Genomic DNA, 23,601 nt, shown 5'->3' with positions numbered 1-23,601 from the left:
TCAAAATAATCAATTGCCTCAATTCCTCCTTGTGCAATTGGATCCTCATTTTATTTACTTGTGGACCCCAGTCAATTCAGATTGGCAGCAACACCTCCTCTACGATCTCCATCAGCATGGTACACCACAAGGCTGTGTGCTTTGACCCTTCTCTACTCACCTTACACTGAAGACTATATGGCTAAGCACAGCTCCAATGCCATATTTAAGTTTACTGACAACACCACTATCATAGGCCAAATCAAAGGTGGTGACAAATCAGTATATAGGAGGGAAATTGAAAACCTGTATGAGTGGTACTACAACAACAATCTCTCACTCAACGTCAGCAAGACCAATTGACTATTGATCTGAGGGGGGAAGAAATCTGGAGGTCCATGGGCTAGTCCTCACTGGAGGATCAGGTGGAGAAGGTCAGCAACTTCGAATTTCTCGGTGTTATAATTTCAGAGGATCTGTCCTGGGCCCAGCATGCAAGTTTGCAAAGATTCAGCATGACATTTTAAACTTTGACAAACCTTTATAGATGTGTGGTGTGGAGTATATTGAGTGGCCACATCAGCACTTGGTATGGGTCACCAATGCCTTTGAATGGAAAATCCTACAAAACGTAGTGGTTATGGCCTAGTCCATCACGGGTCAAGCCCTCTCTACCTTGGAGCACATCTACACAGAACATTATCGCAGGAAAACAGCATCCACCATCGGGGACCCCCACCACCAGGACATGCTTTCTTCTCACTGCTGCCATCTGGAAGAAGGTTCAGGACTCAAACCACCAGATTCAGGAACAGTTACTACCCCTCAAACATTAGGCTCCTGAACCAGAAAGGATAACTTCAGTCGCCCCGTTGCTGAACTGTTCCCACAACCTGTGGACTCACGTTCAAGGACTTTTCATCTCATGTTCTCGATATTTATTGCTTACTTATTTATCATTATATTTTTAATCTTTTTTTATTTTCACTGTTTGTTGTCTTTCACACACTGGTTATCTGCCCTGCTTGTACAGTCTTTCATTGATTCTTTTATGGTAATTGAGTATGCCTGCAAGAAAATTAATCTTGGGGTCGTATCTTGTGACATCTATGTAATTTGAAAATAAATTTACTTTGAACTTTGAGGTCAGAGGCCTGAAGACCCACACCACCAGGTTCAAGAACAGCTATTTCAACTCTTCCAACTTTCACCTTCCTGCTTTTTATATCATTCTCCCTTCCCTACCCACCCACCTTCCTCTTGTTTCACATATCACCTAATAGTTTGTATTTATCCCCTCCCTTCTTAATCTGGCTTCTACCCCCTTTCTTTCCAACCCTGATGACGGGTCACAGCCCAAACCATCAACCATTTATTTCTCTTCACAGATGTAGCCAGACTTGTCGAGTTTCCCTCATCATGTTGTGTATCTTCCTCACGCTCTTCACTGAATGTTGGTACATTTGATAAAAATAAACCAATTTCAATAGAGGAAATGAGTTTCGGCAAAGATTGGCGACCCTGCATCTTTATTTCTTTGAGCATGACAATGAAAGGTGACCTCAAAGAAGTTCCACGAATGGATTTCTCTGACAGTAAAAATGAACTCTTGATCTACCGTCACGGATCTTGCATCTTCCTTATCTGCCTGCACTGCACTCCCTCTATCAGAAACTACATATTCTGTTTACCTCGATGTTCTAATGGATGGAAAAACTGGTGCAGATGGCATGCAAACCAAAAGCTTTTCACTCTATCCCAGTACCTATGACAATAATGACCAACTACCTGATGACAAACAAGAGAAAATCTGCAGATGCTGAAAATCCAAGCAACACACTCAAAATACTGGAGGAACTCAGCAGGCCAGGCAGCATCAATGGAAGAAAATACAGTATACTCTTCAGGCTGAGACCTTTTGGCAGGACTGGAGAAAAAAAAGCTACCTGGTCTGCTGGGTTCCTCCAGCATGTTTTTTGTGTTGCTTGGATTTCCTGTTTCTGCAGAATTTCTCTTGTTGTGATTGGATTACTATACTGTGAAGTCTCCTCCAGGGATACCTACCCTGAAGAAGTTTAAATCTTCCCTTCAACAGTTCAGTGAAACCCTCTCTCACTGCTTCCCCTCTGATCTCCGCTGCTCTCCGACTGTTCAACCACATGCTTACCCAGACCCGTTACTCTCTTTACTTCATCCCTCCCCCTCCCGGTTTCACCTAGTGTTATTCACTCATGTTGTTTTAGCTTGTGTTTCTCTCGCCCCTCCCCCACCTTTTAAATCTACTCATCTTTTTTTCCTCCAATCCTGCCAAAGTGCCTTGACCTGAAAAGTTGACTGTACTTTTATCCCCCTCAATGCTGTCTGCTGAGTTCCTCCAGCACTTTGTGTGTGTGACTACCTGACACGTGGGTTTGGCCAGAGTGAACTTATCCATTGTTATTAGTTGGTGGTACACCAATGTTGTCCATTAGTGTCCCAGGGTGAACAGGCAGTTAGGATTCAACCATATTGGTGGGTCTCGTGTAACATGTCATCCAGACCAGGTAGAAAGTAGGTTTCTCATTCTGAAGGACATCGTGGCACTAGGTGTGTTTTCAGAAAAATCTGATTGTTTCATGGTCACTGTTAATAATAGTCATACAGCAGGGAAACAGCCCTACTCATCTATGCCAACCATCAAACACCCATTTACACCAATCCTGCATTAACCCCATTTTATTCTCCACAGATTCCACACCTAGAGTGCGGAAAGAGTTTACCAGGATGCTGTCCGGACGTGGGGGCCCTCATGACAAGAAGAGATTGCGTAAACTAGTACTTGATTTCCTGGAATGTAGGAGTTTGAGAGGTGAACTGATAGCCCAACTGGTCCCTGCCTAAGCTGCTACCCAGTGAACTAGTCCCATCTGCCTGCATTTGCCCCATAGCCCTCTAAACTTCTCCTATCCATATACTTTTCAGATCTTTTTTTAAATGTTGCTAATGTGCTGTACCTGCCTCATCCATTACTATTTCCAGCAGCTCATTCCAAATGTACACTAACCTTTGCGTGAAGAAACTGCACTGACCTCCCTCTAAATCTCTCACCTCTGACCTTAAACCTACGTCCCTTATATGAGCAGCCAACCCCATCCTCTGGGAAAAAAGACTATGTCCTTTCACCCTCTGAATAGTGGGTGCTAAACATGTCTGGGAAAGAGGTTACACAGAGGCCCGACAAGGTAAAGACAAATTTGGACCCAATTTGACCTTAGGAATTCTCTATGTGCTTAACCACCAGGGTATCTGGAAGAGCAATCAGTAAAACAGACACTGGATAACAAGATATTATTGTACAAAGCCAGTTGTTTAACTTGTCCCTGAGCAACTCTACTAGAGTCTGTAAGCAGTACAGAAAGATGCCCTTCAACTCATCTAGACAATGTTGATCTGGTTTTCTACTTAATTCCATCTACCAGCACACAGACCATGTCTCTACAAACCCCTCCCAGCCACGTACCTATCCAAGCATCTCCTGTTACAATTGAACCCACATCTACCACTGCCAACAGCTCATTCCAACCTCCTGAGCATGTCCCGCACCCTCATTCTCCTTAAGTATTTCAGCTTTCACTCTAAACCCATGACCTCGAGTTCTAGTCTCAATGAACCAGAGGGGAAAAGCCAGCATGAGTTCACATTATCTATACCCTTCATAATTTTGTATACCTCTAGCTCTTTCCCCATTCTCCTGGGCTCCAAGGAATGAAGTCCTACCCGAATGAACCTTTCCCTCGAACTCAGGTCCAAACCCCAGCAATATCCTTGTAAGTTTTCCCTGCACTCTCTCAAGCCTATTAATACATTTCCTGTAGGTAGATGGTCAGTACTACACATAAGACACAAAGTGCTGGTGTTACACTGCAGGCCAGGCAGCATCTATAAGGAGAAGCACTGTCGCCGTTTCGGACCCAGGGTCTCGGCCGGAAATGTCGACAGTGCTTCTCCCTATAGTTGCTATCTGGCCTGCTGTGTTCCACCAGCATTTTGTGTGTGATGTTTGAATTCCCAGCATCTGCAGATTTCCTCGTGTTTGCTCTTTAACTACACATAGGACTTCACCAACGTTTTTCCCAGGTTGTGCACAAATTCCTGCTAGATCGTTAAGTAGATAAGAATGAAAGTTTAGTGACCTGGTTCTGGGTCTAGTTTTACTGGTTTAGTTGGGAGTTTGTGTAAAATTGCGTTTATGTTCTGGAGAACCAGTCCGGTAATACTGCGCAAGTGCCTCATGTTGCAATTCTATGCAACAACTTCCAGTGCCTAGTGTAGTTGCACAGTAGAAGCAAACAACGAGGTTCTTGACTTCCACACACCACCGTTTGTATTCCGAATCCGGTCACGTTTTGGAAAACTAAGCAAGCTCACCCTTACTTTGATGAAAGCACCGCGCCACCCTGGTGAACATTACAGAAACATCTTTCCCTGTTCATTCTCGTGTGAAGTGGAAAAAAATACAAGCGGCATTAAAACAGCACAGGGACAGAACCAAGTGAAGCTATGGTAGCAAGAGACACAGTAGCACCAGACAAAAAAAAACAGGCTTCAACGCAAAGAAACAACAAAAATTACATACGACTCTCTACAAAGTTTCTAGTCACGACTTTGGAACCCCGTTACAACAGAATGATACGTTTTAAACTCGCGCATCGGACCTGATTCTATGCCGTTCAATACTGTTAATTTTCGTCTTCGTTTAAGAATATAATTTTTGCAGCAACACCGAATCGGTGCGGTACCTGGGCGCGGAGGAGCGGCTGGGCGGCGGCGGCCGAGCCGGGTTCCAATGGCAGGCGGGCTCGGGAGCGCGTGACCGCGCTGTAACGATCTGACGGGCGGGGATCCCGGGGGTGTTCCTGTTTCTGGGCGGAACCCCTGCGGTTCGGACAGGGGAGAATCCGCGCACCGTGGTGTCCGAGTGAGGAATTGCAAAGGCGCTGACAGACTTTTGCACGGCCATTTTTTGCTAAATTGATTTCGTTATTGTCACACAAGAGATCCTGCACATAATGGACATCTGAAGCAACGTATACAAAATGCTGGAGGAATTTAACAGATGAGGCAGCATCTCAGAATCAGGTTTATTATCACTGACATATATCGTGATTTTTTTGTTTTGTGGCAACAGTACAGTGCAAGATATAAAAATTATTAAGTTACGAAAACAAATAAATAGTGCAAATTACGAATAATGAGGTGCTGTTCATTGGTTGATGGACCATTCGGAAATCTGGTGGCAGAGGGGAAGCTGTTGCTGAATTATTGAATGTGGGTCTTCAGAATCCTGACGGTAGTATTGAGAAAAGGATGGCAAATCTGCAGATGCTGGAGATCCAAGCAATACACCAAAAATGCTGGAGGAACCCAGCAGGCCAGGCAGCGTCTATGGAAAGGAGCAACAGTCAATGTTTCGGGCCGAGACCCTTCATCAAGACTGGAAGGATCTCGATGATGGTCTCGGCCCGAAACGTCAGCTGTACTCTTTCCTGTGGATATTGCCTGGCCTGCTGAGTTCCTCCAGCATGTTGTGTGTGTGTGTGTGTTGCATCTTAAGGATGGTGAGGGTCTTCAGTGATGGGTGCTGCCTACTTGAAGCATGGCCTCTGGATGTTTTTGTTGGAGGGGAGGGTGGTGCCCGTAATGGAGCTAGCTGAGAATGTAACCCTCTACAGTTTCCAGTGATCCTGGAGCTTCCATACCAGCTGGTGATTTATAAGAAGCTTTGGTGACATCCCAAATCTCCTCAAACTCTTCATGAAGAAGAGCTGCTGGGGTGTGGTGCCTTCTTTGTGTTTGCGATCATATGCTGGCCCTGGATAGAGCCTCTGAGATGCTAATGTCCATCAAATTGAAGCTGCTCACTCCTTCCACTGTCAACACCTTGATGAGGGCCAGCGTGTGTTCTCCTGACTTCCCTGTCCTGAAGTCCACAATCAATTTCTTGGTCTTGCTGACAGTGAGAGGAAGGTTTTTGTGTCGCCACACTGATCTATCTCACTCTTGTACATCTCTTTGTCACCATCTGATATTCTGCCAACAACATAATGTCACTGGTAAATTTATAGATGGCAATTGAGCTGTGCATAGCCTTCTGTGGAGGAAAAGGAAAAGTCGATATTCTCTAGAAACATGGATACTGCTCAACCTGCTGAATTCCTCCAGCATTTTGTGTTTGTTCTTACTGACACCTGTACCGAGCTGCAGTGAAAAACTTTGTTTTGCCTGCTGTCCATATTGATCATATCAGCACTTTGAGGTAGTACAAGGTAAAACAATAACAGTGCAAAATAAAGTGTCACAGTTGCAAAGAGAGAGCAGTACAGTTAGACAATAAAGTGCGATGTTACAACAAGGCGACTGTTACGTCAAGAGTCTATCTTATTGTGCTAGGGGCTGTTTGAGTCATAAAACAATGGAGCTGAAGGTGGCCCTGAAGCTGGTGGTATGTGCCTTCATGTTTTCCTATCTTCTGCCCAATGGGATAGGGGAGTAGAGAGACTCTCCGGGGTGAGTGGGGTCTTTGATTATGTTGCTTGCTTTACTGAGGCAGTGAGAAGTGTAGACAACATGGGTAGATAGGGTGCTGAAGAAGACATTTGGCACACTGGTCTTCATCAGTGAGAGCAAGACTCATACAGCTACTGTATAAGTTATTGGTGAGATCACACAAGGAGTATCATTCACTGTTCTGGCCAGCCTGCGAATGCCATTCAGCCAAAAGGTATGCACAGATGATTCACAGAGATGTTGCCAGGACTGGAGGGATTGGGTTATGAGGAGCAACTGGACAGGCTGGGACAGTGTTCCCTGGGATTAAGAAGCCTGAGGGGTGATCTTATTGGGTTTATAAAATCAAGGTGGGTATTCACAGCCTTTTACTCATGGAATAGGGGAGAGGGCTAAAACTAAAGAACATGGGTTTAGGGTGAGAAGGGTAAGATCTAACGAGGGGCAAATTTTCACTCTGAGGGTGGTGGGTATGTGAAACAAGCTAACAAAGCAAGTGGTAAAGGTGGCTTCCATTTGGCCATGTTTGGCCCACATCCCTCTCAACCATTCCTGTCCATGTACCTTCCCAAATGCCTTTTAAATGTTGTTTTTGCACCTGATTCCCCCTCACTTTAAACCTATGCCCTCTCGTTCTTGAATTGCCAACTCTGTGAAAAAGACTGTGGCCCTTCACTTTATCTATGCCACTCATGATTTCTCACCCCTCTATAAGGTCTCCCTTCAACTTCCAACATTCTAAGGAATAAAGCTGCAGCCTGCCCAGCCTTTCTGTATAACCCGGTCCTTTGTATCTTCTCAGCAACATCCTCTCCACTCTTTCCAGCTGAATAGTGTCTTTCCTGTAATAGGATAATCATAGCTGAACAGAATACGCTGAATGCAGCCTCAGCAGCGTCTTATATAATGTAAATTGCTTAAATGTATCTCACAAAAGTCAAGGATTCTTGTACTGAGCCCTACATTTGGGTCACTCAATCTCTTCAACACTTACCCTCTGCTTTCTGCCAATGAGACAATTCAGAATCCAACCTGCTGCTGTCCCTTAGTCTGTTAATGTCTGATGAGCCCCCATGTAGATCTTCACAAATATCTGTACTTAACTGCACCAAATCTGCTATCCCCATGAACCCCATGTGTTACCTCCTCAGGTCTCTTCTTGGCAACTTTGTGTTAGGAGAGTTGGGTTGGTTGAAACTCTCCTTATGTACTCTCTCAGATTCAAAACCAGATTTATTATCACTGTCTTACATGACATGAAACTTGTTTTTTTTTTTGCAGCAGTACAACCCAAAGATAAAATTGCTACAAATTACCAAGTAAATAAATAGTTCATACAAAAAGAAATGAAAACAAGAGTTTGAAGATGACTTGCTTCCACCTCTGTGGGTTCTGAGGTGGCTGGTGAGACCAGTGTTGGAACCAGAGACTCTTACAGAGATGGTGGACAGGGCCAATGGCTTCTGCAGATATATGAGGAGCAAAAGGATAGCAAGGGACAAAATCAGTCAGAGTGGTAATCTACCAATGGAGCCAAAAGAGATGGAGGAGATCTTAAATGGATTTTTTGCATCAGTACTTACTCAGGAGACACACACAGACATAGAAGTGAGGCAAAGCAGCAATGAGGTCAAGGGTTTGCTGTCTTGAGTGGATAAATCCCCAAAGCCTGGCAAGGTGTACTGTCGGAGCCTGTGGGAGACTAGCGTAGATGTTTCAAGATTCCTAACAGAGATAATTAGAATGACCTTAGCCAAAGGTAAGGTGCCAGAGGATTGGAGGATAGCTAATGTTCCATCGTTTAAATAAATCTCTAGCAATAATCCAGAAAATTACAGGGTAGTAAGCTGTAATATTCTTTGACTCTATGACACAGTGTCTTCTAGTTTTAGATTCCCTACACTGGGGGGAAAAAGAAACTTTGGCTAGTTACATTATCTATGCCCCTCATTATTTTATTAACCTCTGTAAGTCAGTCCTCAGACTTCTATGCTCCATGGAAAGAAGCGTCAGCTTATCTAGCCTCTTTATAATACTCAACTCCACAGTCTCTGTAACTCCTGCACTTTTCCCAGTTTGCTGACATCCTTCTAATAGCAGAGCGACCAGACGTAATAAAGTATAACACTCCAGTTGTGGTCTTGCCATTACCAATGCCTCATGCAGCTTTAACGTCCTTCAGACTCCTGTATTCTGTAACCTTTTATGGAACCCGTGATTTCTCAGCTATTGGTCAAGTCTCAATGTAGGATGACAGAAAAGGCATTATTGGAAGTCTACTACATCCTTCAAAGCGCCTGGTCACCTTCCGAAAGATACAACCAAACTGGTTAGTTTGATATAGGATTTGATATAGAGATAGGATTTCCTCTTAGCAAAGCCATGCCGGCTTTCTTAGATTACTCTGTGCCTTTTCAATTGCAGAGTGAGCATGTCCCTCTGACCTTTCCCTAATAATTTTATTACCACTGACGTTTGACTTTCTCTGTAACTTTAACACTTCATTCTGCACTGTTACTGCTTTTCCTCTGTACCACCTCAGTGCACTGGTACAATGAAATGATCCGCACGGATCGTTTGCAAAACAAAGTTTTTCACTGTTCCTTGCTACATGTGATGAAAATAAAGCAAATTACTCACAGGTCTGTCATTACCAGGCTTATTTCCATTGTCCTATGTGAATAAAGATACCACGTGTGCTGTCTTCCAATCATCTGACACCTCTTCTTTAACATTTTTGTCCCAACTCCAATAAACTCCTGCCTTGCTTTTTTTTGAAGTCTAGGATACATTTCATGAGGCTCTCTCGGAAAACTGATACTGCCTGCTTTTCATTCTAGCAACATCTGAACAGAAACATCGAGAACTAATAATTATTTTAAATGTACTTATTTTGTACACCCGGATCTCAGAGACTTCGGTAAACTATCATCGGCCAACGCAATTTTGTACGTTGCGGTGGCGTGCGGGAATTGTGCCCAGGAGCCAGTTACAGGCGGAAGTTGTCACGAGGTTATGACTTTTGACCCGTCGGGAATAAGCTCTACTCGCTGGTATAGTGGAGGCGGGGCTTGGGGACGTGTGCGCATTGGGCAGAACAAGCCGTGACGTGAAACGGCTGAGACACCGAGGGGGGGGGGGGAGCTGCCCAGAGAGGAGGGAAAGATTGAGGTGATAGGGAGGGTTGACGTGTAGGAAGAGGTGGGAGGGAGGGATTGAGGTGTAGAGAAGGAAGGAGAACCGGGCACGAGGCATAATATTGTCACAAAGGGAAGAGAGTGAATAGAGAAGGGCAGAGGAGAGAGAGCAGGGAAAGGATTGAATTAGAGTTGATGGAGGAGGGGGAGAGGATGAGAGTGCGTGATTGAGGGGTGGAGGCAGAATTCCAGCGACAAAGGAAGATAGTGTTTTCAAGATAGAACGAGAAGTTGTGAGAGAGGGAGATAGCAAAAGAGAGCAATCGAGAGTGTGGAGGCAAAGAAAGGAGAGGGTGGAGGTGTTGAGGACCTTGAGGAAATAACCCTGAGTGGGATGGATCAATAAATTCCCGGACAAATGGCTGAGTTTGAGGAGGATAATCTTCAGAAGCAAGTGAGTACTTCATTTTGTGTGTGTGTTTGTTTTTCTTTCTTTCTTTCTCTGTACTTGGTCTTTCCCAAATCTCTGTTGTATGATGTCTTCTCAGGCAGTACCTGGGGGCTGAAGATGACTTATCTGGACTTTGAGGTTTACCATGAGGTCAGAGTGGGAGCTGCAGGTTCTCCCACAGATGGGGCACGATGGGGCCAGTGCGACGGGCAGTTAGTCAGGTGGTGCGCTCCTTCCACCTACTCCTGACATGTGGCCTTGAAGTTGTTGGTACCCTGCCGAGGACGACTGCTCCTCCTTGATGGTCACGGGTCAACAACTCAGGATTCTGTGTGGAAGATTTGAGAACATCCTTGAACCTTTTCCTCTGCTCACCTGGTAACTTCTCACGGCTGAGCTCAGAATGGAGTGTTTTTTTAGAGTCTGATGTCAGGCAGTTGCCTGCTGATTGGAACTGGCTAATTGTAATTAGGTCCTCAACACTTGGGTGTTAGCCTGAGAGAGAGGGCACTGTCACTGATTTATCCTGTCAAAGTTGAGCGTATTTGCCATCTGCATTACTGTATCTATGTTAGCGCAATCACTCGAGTTGAGTATGATGTTTTCCTAAGGGTTGTCTGTTGGTGGGCCCTCACACGGCTGTAGAGGCCAGTCTATGATCCACACGTTCTGGTGCCGTGTGGGAAGGTGTAAGTGGTTGGGTCTTTTGTTTGTTCAGTCTCTCCTTTCGCAGCTGTCACTGCTTTTCTGGGGCACAGTGGAGGTCAGCTCTCTCGTGAACAGATCTCCTCCAGGTGTATCTCCATCTCAATGTGTAGAGGTGATGTTGAATTTGTTCAGGCTGATTCTGATGTTATCTTTGAAGTGTTGATGCATGTACATACAGGTGCAATCTTGCAGCAGCATCAGATAAGTAGCATTCGCAAGAAAATCATAAATGAAACAATTGGTAAATTAGTGTATTATTGTCACATGTACGGAAGTATAGTGAAAGACCTCTTACCTACTGTTCATATGGATCAAATCATTAGCATTGTGGGAAGTGCGAGGTAAATGGTTACAATAACCGGTGGATACAGACCAACCCATCACAGGCAAAACTTGATAATGTGGAGCACTGCCACAAGCAAACAGCATTCATCATCAAAGACCCCCCACGTTCTCACAATTACAGAAGGTACAGAAGCCTTAGATCCTACACGACCAGGTTCGGCAACAGTTATTACCCTCCGACCATTGGGTTCCTGAACCGGTGCGGATAGCTTCATTCTCCACAGTTCTGAACTGATTCTTCGACCTACAGACTCACTTTCAAGGACTCTACAACTCATGCTGTCATCTTATTTTTACTTGCACAGTTTGTCTTTTGCATATTGGTTGTTTGTTGGTCTTTGTTTATATATTGTTTTTAGTAAAATTCTATTGTATTTCTTTTTTCCCCTGTAAATGCTGAATTTCAGTATATGGTAACATATACTTTGATAATAAATTTATTTTGAACTTTACAGAATGAAGTGTTACAGAGGAAGTGCAGTGCAGGTGGACAGTTGGTTGCAAGGTCATAGTGAAGTAGAGGGTGAGGTTAAGAATCCATATTAAAATACCAGGGAACTTGCTTACAAAGATGGTGCCAGGAGCTGAAGGACTGAGATGTGGGGAGAGGTTGGACGGGTCAGGACATTTTTCTGTTGGAGTGCGGGAGATTGAGAGGTGGCGGAATACAAAATGATGAGATCGGATGAATACACTCAGTCTTGTTGCAGGGTTGCGGAATCAAGAACTGGAGGGCATTGGTTAAGGTGAGAGGGTAAATATTTAATAAGAACTTAAGTGGCAACTTTTTCACCCAGACAGTGGTCAGTATATGAAATGAGCTGTCACAGGAAGTGATTAAGGCTGCTACAATAACAACTTTTAAAAGACATTTGGACAGGTACATGGATAGAAGGTTATGGGCCAACAGCAGCAAATTGGATTAGCTTGGATGAACATCTGTTCTTGTATTCCCTTGTACTACTTCAATGCACCCTTGTACTGAATCAATCTGTATGAACAGTATGCAAGGCAAGTTTTCCACTGTATGTGACAACAATAGACCAATTTGCCAAAGTAAAAGAAAAAGAAACATTTTTGCAATCTTTACAGTTTAATGACTTCTTTCATATAGCAGAGTGACAGAAACTCCAGTGCCTTGTGTGTACACACTTCCCAACTTGCATACTGTGTGCCCTGACTGATGACGGCCAGTGTACCAAGCACATTCTTCACCACACTGTGGGCCTGTGTCTCCACTTTCGAAGAACCATGTACTTGTACTCTAAGCTCCCTCTGTTCTACAAGACTTACCAGGGCCCCGCTATTCTACTTGGATTTGACTTTGCAAAATGTAACATCTTGCATTAACTGAATTAAACTTTATTTTCCATTCCTTAGTCCACTTATACAGCTGATCAAGAATCCCCTGTAATTCTGATAGGTTCTTTCATTGTTCACTATACCACCTATTTTAATGTCATCTGTATATGTACCAAGTATGCTTTGTAGATTCTCTTTTCAGTTATTGATACAGATGAAAGACAACGATGGAGCCACATGACAATAATAAACCAATGTCAGTTCTGTAGCGTACTTGTGTTCAGTTCTGTTGGCCTCAATAGGAAGGATCAGGAATCTTTAATGAGGATGCAGAGCGGATTACCAGGACGCTGCTTGGATTAGAGAACATGTCTTATGAGAAAGCATTGAGTGAGCTGGGGTTTTTCTCTTTGGGGTGAAGGAGGATGAGAGGTGGGCTGATAGAGGTGTATAGGATGATGAGAGGCATAATAGAGTGGACAGGCGGCACCTTTATCCACAGGGCAGAAATGGCAAGGGCATAATTTAAAGGTGATTGGTGGAAAGTATAGGGGGATGTCAAAGGTTTTTTTACAGAGATTGGTGAGCGCAGGGAATGCACTGCTTGGGGTTAGTGGTAGAGGCAGATATATTAGGGACTTTTAGATGAGTTGTAAGGCATCTGACCACAAGGATTGAGGGGACTGTTTACTGAGAGGATCATTGGCGACTCTCTTCCACCCATCTGAGGTATATATCAGGAGCTCTTGGTATTGTCAAGAATTGTCCCCTTCTGTCCCACTATTTCTTTGACCCCCTCCCATCAAGCAGGAGGTGTGGCATTAGGGCAAGGACTGTTGGGATGGGAAACAGCTTTTCCCCTATGCTGTGAGACTACTGAACTCCCTGCCACCGTCCAGGTCTCATCACTCATGAAGAACCCGGAGTGTTATACTGTTTGCTTTTTAACTTGAGTCATAAATGCACCTTGTGCCAAATCTTTAATACATTTTATTAATTGTTAATTTATTTGTGGTAATATTACTTTGTTGTTTGTACTGTGTTGTACACCTTGGTCTGGAGGAACGTTGTTTCATTTGGCTGCAATACATGTATATGGGTGAATAACAATCAACTTCAACTTGAAACTCTTGGATAGGCAAATGGATGAACGATGAATTGAGAGCTATGAAGGAAGGAAGGGTTAACATGATCTCAGAATGGGTTAAAAGTTGAGCACAACACTGTGAGCTGATTTTGTTGTACACACTGTTGACACGGGGACAGGAGCAGGAATTGGCAGTTCAGTCCATGGGAACTGCTGCCCTTTCAGTGAGGTTTTAGCTGATCTGATCCTGGCCTCTGCCACTTCCCCAACCTTTCTATGTACCACCTGTAGTACGCATGTCTGTCACTCTAAGTGGGAGCTCCCCTTGATTAGAAAATGAAGAGTACAAAGTGAATGGCAGGATACCTGGCAGTGTGGAGGAGCAGAGGGATCTGGGGGTATATGTCCACAGATCCCTGAAAGTTGCCTCACAGATAAATAGGATAGTTAAGAAAGCTTATGGGGTGTTAGCTTTCGTAAGTCGAGGGATAGTGTTTAAGAGACATGATGTAATGATGCAGCTCTATAAAACTCTAGTTAGGCTACACTTGGAGTACTGTGTCCAGTTCTGGTTGCCTCACTGTAGGAAGGATGTGAAAGCATTGGAAAGGGTACAGAGGAGATTTACCAGGATGCTGCCTGGTTTAGAGGGTATGGATTATGATCAGAGATTAAGGGAGATAGGGCTTTACTCTTTGGAGAGAAGGAGGATGAGAGGAGACATGATAGAGGTGTACAAGATATTAAGAGGAATAGACAGAGTGGACAGCCAGCGCCTCTTCCCCAGGGCACCACTGCTCAGTACAAGAGGACATGGCTTTAAGGTAAGGGGAGGGAAGTTCAAGGGGGATATTAGAGGAACGTTTTTCACTCAGAGTGGTTGGTGCGTGGAATGCACTGCCTGAGTCCGTGGTGGAGGCAGATACACTAGTGAAGTTTAAGAGACTACTAGACAGGTATATGGAGGAATTTAAAGTGGGGGGGTTATTTGGGAGGCAGGGATTGAGGGCCGGCACAACATTGTGGGCCAAAGGGCCTGTAATGTGCTGTACTGTTCTATGTTCTATGTAAATTAAGTCACTGTTAATTCAGTTCTCAAAGTTAAACAGCATTGTGTTGTGGTTATTAAATCTCCAATTTATTCTTCCTTTTCAGATCGATGAGATAGAAGCTCTGTCATCTATCTATGAGGATAATTGGACTGTTGTCAATGAGGCTGCAAGAATCTTTTCTATCAGGATTACTGATCAACTGCCTGAATGGGCTATTTGCCTCCAGGTATGCTCAGAGTGTAAGACCATAAAAGAGAGGAGCTGAGTAAGGCCATTCACCCCATTGAGTCTTTTCCACCATTCCATTATGGCTGACTTATTTTTCCTCTCAACCCCATCCTCTTGCCGTTTCTCCATAACTTTTGACGCCCTTACTAATCAAGAACCTGTGAACCCCTGCTTTAAATATACCCATTTACCTGGCCTCCAGGGCCATACATTTGCAAGAAAACGTTTGTGAACCCTTTGCAATGACCTGATTTTCTGTATTAATTACTCATAAAGTGTGGTCTGATCTTCATCTAAATCAGAGTAATAGACAACACAACTGCCTAAACTAATAACATAAACAAACTGCCTCCAGACCTCCAACCAGCAGTCATTGATCCCACATTCTAAGATGGCAGGTATCAGGCTTCCACCCTTTGGCCCTTGGCCCGGGTTCACAGATCCCTGACCTTCTGATACATTAACCCAGGGCTTTCACCTTCAAACCTTGATTTCTAATTGAATAACCAGATGGCAAACTCCTCTCTCTGTATCTTATTCTCAGCTAGTGTACATCTGATCACAGGCAACAAGGGTTCTGGTTTCAACCCAAGATATAGCCATTTACTTTCCTCTTCCCCAGATGCTGATCGACTTGCTGAGTTCATCCAGCAAATATTTGTTGCTGCAGGCAGCAAGGATTCAGTGAGTTTTGATGTTTATGCAGAGAGAGTGGAAGAGGGTCTGGAGAGTTACATACATCTGAATCCATACATTTCTGAAGTTATACCTGGGCATAAATGACAGGGTTACACACAGTAACATCGTAATTCAAGAGCTGGGTGCAGGTGCCAGGAGATTACAAATACTTGTCATTTATTTCCCTTTAACTTTTCCCAGTAAAGGGAGATCTACAGAAAAGGGCCATTTTGACACTCGATCCTCTTTTATAACTCAGAAGCAGGCCTTTCAACCTTCATGCCTGTCGATCATTGTTACCCTGATCCTAAAATGGGGTGAATATGGAACAAGCAGCGGTTGAGGCAAATAATGGAGATGATTTTAAACACTAAAGCATTGGCTTTATTCATTTTTCGGCAAAGCATGCATTTATTGCCAGACCCCAATTGCTCCTTCAATACAAGGGGGTGAACTGCCCTTCTTGAACGACTGTAGCCCTCCCGGTGAAAGTGCTCCCACTGGTGAGGGAGTTCCAGCATTTAGCCCCAGTGGAGATGAAGAATCAAGATGTATTACAAATTTGGGTTGGTGTGTGACTTCAGGGTAATCTGCGTTCAATATATGTTTTTTATATATAAAAAAACTGCCTATGCTCTTTGTATTCCAGGTGATGCTCCCTCCTGAATATCCAACAGCAGCACCACCTGTTTATCAATTAAAGTAAGCATTATATCTTCCTATGCTTTGTGTTAACCCACCTTAACCATACTTGTTAGGTGTTTGCAGTTGTGTCTGCTCTATCATGTAGAATTAACCCTCCTTAATTACTTTTCCAGTTCCTGTCCCAACCAAGAAGTTGACCACCTTGTTGGAAGTTTGTAAGCAGCCAATTGTTTCTGCTGGTGTTTATGGTGAAATTATCAATGTTCACCATTGTTACTCCATGATCCCGGCAACAATTTTGAAACTCTGTGCCAGTGGACAATATTCCCCATGGAATTACTGACATCGCCACAGATTTAACTCTTGCCCTTCCTCATCCAGGGTTATATATAATTTCACTACTGAATCCAAGGGAAATTGACAAATTAGTGGGAATTCTAGATACTTACCCAGATATTCTTGTGATTTCTTGCATCCACATTTACATGGAACCATAGAGTCATACAGTATGGAAACAAGCCCTTTGGTCCAACAAAGCAGTTGACGGTTTGGACTAAGACCCTTCATCAGGGCGCCTGATCTCAGTCTGAAATGTTGACTGTTTATTCTCCACCATAGATGCTGCCTGACTTGCTAAGTTCCTCTAGAATTTGTGTGTGTGTGTGTGTGTGTGTTTTGTTTAAGATTTCCAGCATCAGCAGAATCTCTTCTGTTTATGCATTGTAATCTGTTTAGTATTTTGAAACGGTGCTCTGCATTGGAGTATAATGTGTGTTTCTAGTCATCAGAATTTAGTAATTCTGCTGGAGATGGTGCATAACAGATCTATAAGGATGTCATATGGACTGGAGTGCTTGAGCATTCAGCAGTGATAGGATAGTTTGAGTGTGTATTCCTTAGAATGAAGGAGGCTGAAAGGTGACCGTGGTAGATGTTTATAAAATCATGCGTTTGTTTCCCAGGGTAGGGGAGTCCAAAACCAGAGGGCATAGGTTTAGGGTGAGAGGGAAGCAGCTTATAGGAGATTTGTAAGATAAATTTCTCACAGGGCATCTGGAATGAGCTGCCAGAGGTAGTGGAGGCAGGAACAGTAACAACATTTAAGAGGCATATTAACAGGTACTTGAATGAACAGGGAATTGAGACATTTGGAACTAATGCTGTCAAATGGGGTTAGTATAGACATAGTGGGCTGAAGGGCTTGTTTCTAGTTCTATCTAGAGAAGGTAATTAATAATTGTGAGAGTTCTGAAAAGTGATTTGTTGCTTTACCAACTTTATTAAATAGCTGCTGAATGTCAGGATGCCTTTGAAGTGATGTGTGACAGTGGTGAAGTAAGACAAGAGGAACACCGTAAACCACAGACACGGCGAGATCCTGGGCATCTTTCTTTGAGATCATCAATGCTATTTCTTTGTTGCTGACCACAGAATTTAAGCTATTGTACTTCCATATAAATCATAGAGTAATGTACTCTGAATCAGGCCCTTTGACCTGTACCTCTCCAAATCCCAACCCTCCCTGTATCTTTCCAGGTTCTTAAATGACATTAATGTACCTGCCTCAACCACTTCCCCTACTCTTCCAGCTCATTCCTTGCACTCACTACCCTCTGCGCGATAAAGTTGCCCTTCAGGTCCCTTCTAAGTCTCTCCCCTCTCATCTTAAATCTATGTGTCCTAGTTTTGATATCATTGCTCTGGGGAAAAGACTGAAACCATGCATGTTGCCTATGACTCTCAATATCACTTTTATTTGTTTATTTCTCTTTGGTTTCAGTGCTCCTTGGCTGAGAGGTCATGAGCGGGCAGATCTGTCTAACGACTTGGAAGAAATCTACCTGTAAGTCAATTGCATTTCAAAGATGATGCAAATTAAGATTAGTACACTCTTTAATTAACTTTGTCTATGAATTGAAGATGTTCACTTTAGTAAAGTAGTTAGGGTTTCTGGATCGGCAGCCAGAGTTGTGCACCTGTGATCCAAAGAATAAGAAAGACAAATCAACAGAGGCTCCATTTCAGATTTATCAGTCACATGTATATCAAAACACAAAGTGAAATATGTCGTTTCAAAGGTACATTTATTGTCAGAGAAATGTTTACAATATACATAAATGCTTTTTCTTTGCAAACATCCACAAAAACAGAGGAGTGACCCAAAGAATGAATGACAATTAAATGTTAGAACCCCCAAACCCTCCCTCCCCCAGCTCCCCTCCCTCCTGCACGTAAGCAGCAACAAACAACAATCCCCTTTCCCCCACCGGCAAAAGAAAAGCATTGGCACCCATCACTGAGCACTCAAGTGTGAGCAAGCCAACAGCAAAGAAATTCCTCCTCATCTCCATTTTAAAAGGGCACCCCTCTATTCTGAGACTGTGTCCTCTGGTCTTAGACTCTCCCACCATAGGGAACATCTTCTCCACATCCACTCTATCAAGGCCTTTCACCATTCGATAGGTTTCAATGGGGTCACCCCTCATTCTTCTGCATTCTGTTGAATCCAACTCTGGAGCCATTAGGTGCTCTTCATATGATAAGCCAATCAGTCCTGGAATCATTCTTGCGAACCTCCTTTGATCCCTTTCCATTTTTATTACACCCTTTCTAAGATAAAACTGCTCACAGTACTCCAAGTGAGGCCTCACTATTGTGTTATAAAGTCTCAACATTACATCCATGTGTTTATATTGTAGTCCTCTTGAAATGAATGCTAACATCACATTTGCCTTCCTCACTATAGACTCAACCTGCAAATTAACATTTAGAGAATCCAGCATGAGGACTGCCAAGTCCCTTTGCGCCTCAGTTTTTTGTATTTTCTCTTTATTTAGAAAATAGTTAACCCTTTCCTTTCTTCTACCAATGTGCATGACCATACACTTCCTGACACTGTATTCAATCTGCCACTTGTTTGTCCATTCTCCTAATGTGTCTAAATGCTTTCTGTAGCCCCTCTACTTCCTCAGAACTACTGCCCCTCCAACTATCTTCATATTGCCTGTAAACTTTCCATCAAAGTCATCAATTCCATCATCCAAATCATTGACATGTAACTTAAAAAGAACAGGTCCTAATACAGATGCCTATGGAACACCACTAGTCACTGGCAGTCAACCAGAAAAGGCTCCCCTTATTCCCACTCTTTGCCTCCTGCCAATCAGCTACTGCTTTATCCATACTAGAATCTTTCCTGTAACACCATAGCTCGTAGCTTGATAAGCAGCTGCCAGGTTTAGCACTTTGTCAAAGAGCTTCTGAAAATCCAAATACACAACATCAACCGATTCTCCTTTGTCTATCTTGTTCGTTATTTCTTCAAAGAATTCCAACAGATTTGTCAGGCAAGATTTTCTTTTGAAGAAGCCATGCTGACTACAGCTTATTTTATCAAGTGCCAAGTGCCCTGAGATCTCATCCTTAATAATCGTCTCCAGCATCTTCCCAGCCACTGAGCTCAAACTAACTGGTCTATACAACCAACACACACAAAATGCTGGAGGAACTCAGCAGGCCAGGCAGCTTCTATGGAAAAGAGTAAACAGTCAATGTTTCAGTGTGAGGCCCCTCATCAGGGCTGGCCTTTAGTTTCCTTTCTTCTGCCTCTCCCTTCTTGAAAAGTGGAGTGGCATTTGCAATTTTTCAGTCTTCTGAAACCATCCAGTGATTCTTGAAAGATCATTACTGATGCCTCCACAATTAGACCATCTGGTCTAGGTCTTATCTGTCTTCAGACCTGTTAGTTTCCCAAGAAAATTCTCTCTAGTAATGGTAACTTCACACACTTCATGACCCCTAACACCTGGAACTTCCACCATACTGCTAGTGGCTTCTGCAGTCAAGACTTGTGCAAAATACTTATTCAGTTCATCCATCATTTCCTTGTCCCCCATTACTACCTTTCCAGCATAATTTTCCAGTGGTCTAATATCCACTCATCTCTTTTTTACATTTTATGTACTTGAAGAAACTTTTGGTATCCTCTCACCTTAGTCATATGTCTATGTTTAGACTGCTCCATCCTAGGAAAAAAAATGTTGACCATTAACTCTTCCTGTGCCCTTCATGATTTTTATAAACCTCTATAAGGCTATCCTTCAGCCTCCTTGTTCCAGGGAAAAATCCTGGCATATAACTGAATATAACTCAGAACTTAAGCTCCTCAGTCCCGGTAACATCCTTGCGAATCTTTTTCTACATCCTCACATCCTTCCTATAATGTGGTGATCTGAAATGAACACTGTAATTCAAGTTCAGTCTCACCAACGTCTTGTACAACTGTGACATGATGTCCCAACACCAGCAGGAACAACACCTTAAATTCCACCTGGGTAATCTACAACTCAATGGCATGAATATTGAGTTTTCCAATTTTTGGTAACGGTATCCCACTATTATTTTTCTTTTTTTCCCTTCCTTCCCCACCGTTATCTCCTTCTGATCCACTGATCCTCCAATTTTTACTCCACTCCCAACCTCCCCACAGCTGCCCTTTGGCCATCTTTGTTCCCTTCTCCATCCTCCCTTCATTCACCCATTTCTCACACAGGTTCTTTTCCTGCAACTGCACCACCCAGTCTGGTTCCAATGGTCATTCCTTTCTCCCTTCCCTACTTGTGGTTCCCATTTTCACCTCCTTTACTGATAGATCCAGCACTGGCAGCCCTTTGTGTTCCTGGTGATCTCCCTCCAGCAACTGCCTCCAACTTTCACACTCCCCTCCACCTATCTAATCTAATGATTTTTCTTTCTCCACTCTCTTTCACTATCTCCTTCCATCATCTGTCCACGTTTTCCAACTCCACACCTGCTCAGTTACCCTACCTGGCACAACCTGCCTGCCACCTGACACCCATCCTCAGCCCACCAGCTGACTCAGAATCCTTTCTTGTCACACCCAAACCAGAATCAGGTTTATTATCACTGGAATGCGTCATGAAATGTGTTGTTTTGTGGCAGCAGTACAGTGCAAGACATAAAAATTCCTATGAGTTACAACAAAAGATACAGGAGAGGAATAGTGAGGTAGTGTTCATGGACCACTCAGAGTTCTGCCAATGGAGGGAAGAAGCTGTTCCTCAAACTTTGAATGTGGGTCTTCAGATTCCTGTACTACCTCCCCATTGGTAGTAATGAGAAGAGGACATCTTCCCAGATGGTAAAGACCCTTAGTGATCGCTGTCACCTACTTGATGTACCACCTTTTGAAGGTGTCGTCGATAGTGGGAAGGGCAGTGCCCATGATGGAGCTGACAGTTTACGATCCTCTGCAACCTTTTTCGATCCTGTGAATTGGAGGCTTTGTACCAGTCTGTGGTGCAGCTACTCAAAATGCCCTTTCTCCGTCTCCTCTCCACACTGACCCTCTTGCCTCTCCACTCTCAGTCATGAAGGTTTTTGACCCAAAATGTCAACAATTCCCTTCCTCCTATTTATGTTGCTCAACCCATTGAATTCCTCCAGCAGATTGTGTTGCTCCAGGTTCTAGCATCTGCAGTCCTTTGTTTCCCAACTCGTGTACTGTTATGACTAATGAAGGCAGGGATACCACCACCCTGTCTACCTGTGACATTATTGTAAATTGCAAATTACCATGAGTGTCAGAGACTGGGAGGGAAAACTCAGGAAGGAGTGAGACATGGAAGTGTGATTGGTACTACTCATTGCAAACTTGGATAGAAATCCTTTAACTTGTCAAATAAGCTATTTTTATATCTGTCTTGCATGACATGAAATGTGTTATTTTGTGCAGCAGCACAGTGCAAGACATATAATTACTATAAATTACAAAATGTATAGTACAAGATTGAAGGAATAAAGAGGCAGTGCAAAAGGGTCCATGGACTGTTCAGAAAACTAATGGCAGAGGGGAAGCTGTTCCTGAATCATTGAGTAAGATCTTCAGGTTCCTGTGCTTCCTCTTTGATGGTAGTAGTGAGGAGAGGGCATGTCCCGAATGGTGATGGTCCTTAGTGATAGGTGCCACCTACTTGAGGCACTCAACAATTTTATGCAAACCTGCACCATTCTATTTGCTTTTGAAACTAAAATGTTAACACTTTGAATTTTGTTACAAATTAGGATTGAACGCCAAAGTAGCTTTGAGGGACTTGTATTCCTGATAAGAGTTTGTGTGACATGAATGTTTGGGATTTGGACTTGTTCATGATACTGTGCAGCTGTAGATTCAATAGATGCCTATAAGTGGAAAGAGGATTGTAGGGAGAAGGAGCTGAAGGAGCAGACGGGTGCCAATGGGGTCGTTTTAGAAGAGGGATAGAGACTTGACCATTCATAGGGTGCTCCCCCTGTGCCACACTGTTCTTGGATGGACTTGCCCTTCTTTAGGATGTGGGAGAAAACTGGAACACCTGGCAGGTCTAGTGGCTGTGTTGTTGATTTGGTTAATCTGTTTCAGGCAAAATTCAGGCGACTGTGTTCTGTTCCTTTGGGTGCAAAAGATTCAGGAGTTTCTACAGGTGAAAGCTCAGTCAGATGCTGCAGGTAAAGTTCATGTACTCTGAAATATTGTTGTTTTGATGCTGCAGTTATAACTCCAGGTTAATACAAGCTCCTAATTTATCTACCTGGAGGTACAATATGTAGTTGTATCTACCTAGATATAACCACATAGTAGAAAAATTAAAGCATTTGGTTTTTGCAAATCAAAATGTTTGTTGAATTCCATTATTTCACCATAATACGGAAGGCCAATTGGTCTATTAACCTGTGTCAGCTCACAGAGAAATGCCAAACCCTCTGTCAATTTTCCTCATAAAACACTAAGGGGAATTTGCAGTGGCCAATAAGCTTAACAACGTGCTCTTTTCTGGGATGTGGGAGGAAACGCATGCAGTCACGGGGAAAATATGCAAATTCAGCACAGACAGCACCAGAGGTTGGGGTCATGTCTGGGTCTATGACCTATCTACTAGTGAGCAGCTTGGAGCTTTGGGTGTTATCTTTATGCAGGTGTTTCACTCATAGGACATAGTATATACCACAATGTTGTGCTGACCTTTTGATCTACTCCAAGATCCATATCACCTTTTCCTCTCACATGGCCCTCCATTTTTTCTTTCAACCATGTGCCTATCTAGGCGTTTCTTAAATGTCCATAGTATATCTGCCTCTTCCACCACCCCTGGTAGTGCTTTCCAAACACTTAGCATTCTTTATGTAAAAAACCCCCTACCTCTGACATTTCCCCCCTCCCCCATTGTTCCTTTCAATTACCTAACACCATGCCATCTCGTATTAGCTGTTGCCAGCCTGGGAACAAGGTGCTGACTGTCCACTCCAGCTATGTTTTTTGAAAATTTTATACACCTCTATCAAATCACCTCTCATCCTCCCTTCCTCCGTACAGAAAAGCCCCAGCTCACTCAACCTATGTTCAAGACATGCACTGTTTTGTGCACTTTATATAGTCCTGTGCAG

The 23,601-nt window shown here is 43.4% G+C and overlaps 2 protein-coding genes across 7 annotated transcripts in view; one reads left to right on the top strand and one right to left on the bottom strand.

Moving 5' to 3' along the window:
* The window catches only part of LOC132398368 (oxysterol-binding protein-related protein 1-like), a 278,314-nt gene extending 268,855 nt beyond the window's left edge, over positions 1 to 9,459 (bottom strand). For 2 of the 4 annotated variants that reach the window (XM_059977684.1, XM_059977700.1), the window contains exon 1: positions 4,758 to 4,871. The gene's annotated coding sequence lies outside the window, so the exon portion shown is untranslated. Of the gene's footprint in view, positions 1 to 4,673; positions 4,872 to 9,165 lie in introns of those variants that run through there. The other 2 variants (XM_059977690.1, XM_059977685.1) reach the window with 2 other exon arrangements.
* A 269-nt stretch (positions 9,460 to 9,728) lies between these two features.
* impact (impact RWD domain protein) overlaps positions 9,729 to 23,601 on the top strand; it is a 47,385-nt gene continuing 33,512 nt past the window's right edge. Inside the window, exons 1-5 of one of the 3 annotated variants that reach the window (XM_059977627.1) lie at positions 9,730 to 10,116; positions 14,711 to 14,833; positions 16,163 to 16,215; positions 17,939 to 18,001; positions 22,580 to 22,665. In XM_059977627.1, the coding sequence (XP_059833610.1) occupies positions 10,081 to 10,116; positions 14,711 to 14,833; positions 16,163 to 16,215; positions 17,939 to 18,001; positions 22,580 to 22,665 (361 nt within the window). In that variant the 5' untranslated portion in view covers positions 9,730 to 10,080. Of the gene's footprint in view, positions 10,117 to 14,710; positions 14,834 to 16,162; positions 16,216 to 17,938; positions 18,002 to 22,579; positions 22,666 to 23,601 lie in introns of all 3 variants that reach the window. The other 2 variants (XM_059977642.1, XM_059977636.1) reach the window with 2 other exon arrangements.

Source organism: Hypanus sabinus, chromosome 1 (genome assembly GCF_030144855.1).
Source record: "Hypanus sabinus isolate sHypSab1 chromosome 1, sHypSab1.hap1, whole genome shotgun sequence".
NCBI lineage: Eukaryota > Metazoa > Chordata > Chondrichthyes > Myliobatiformes > Dasyatidae > Hypanus > Hypanus sabinus.
This window is presented reverse-complemented; position numbering and strand designations above follow the sequence as displayed.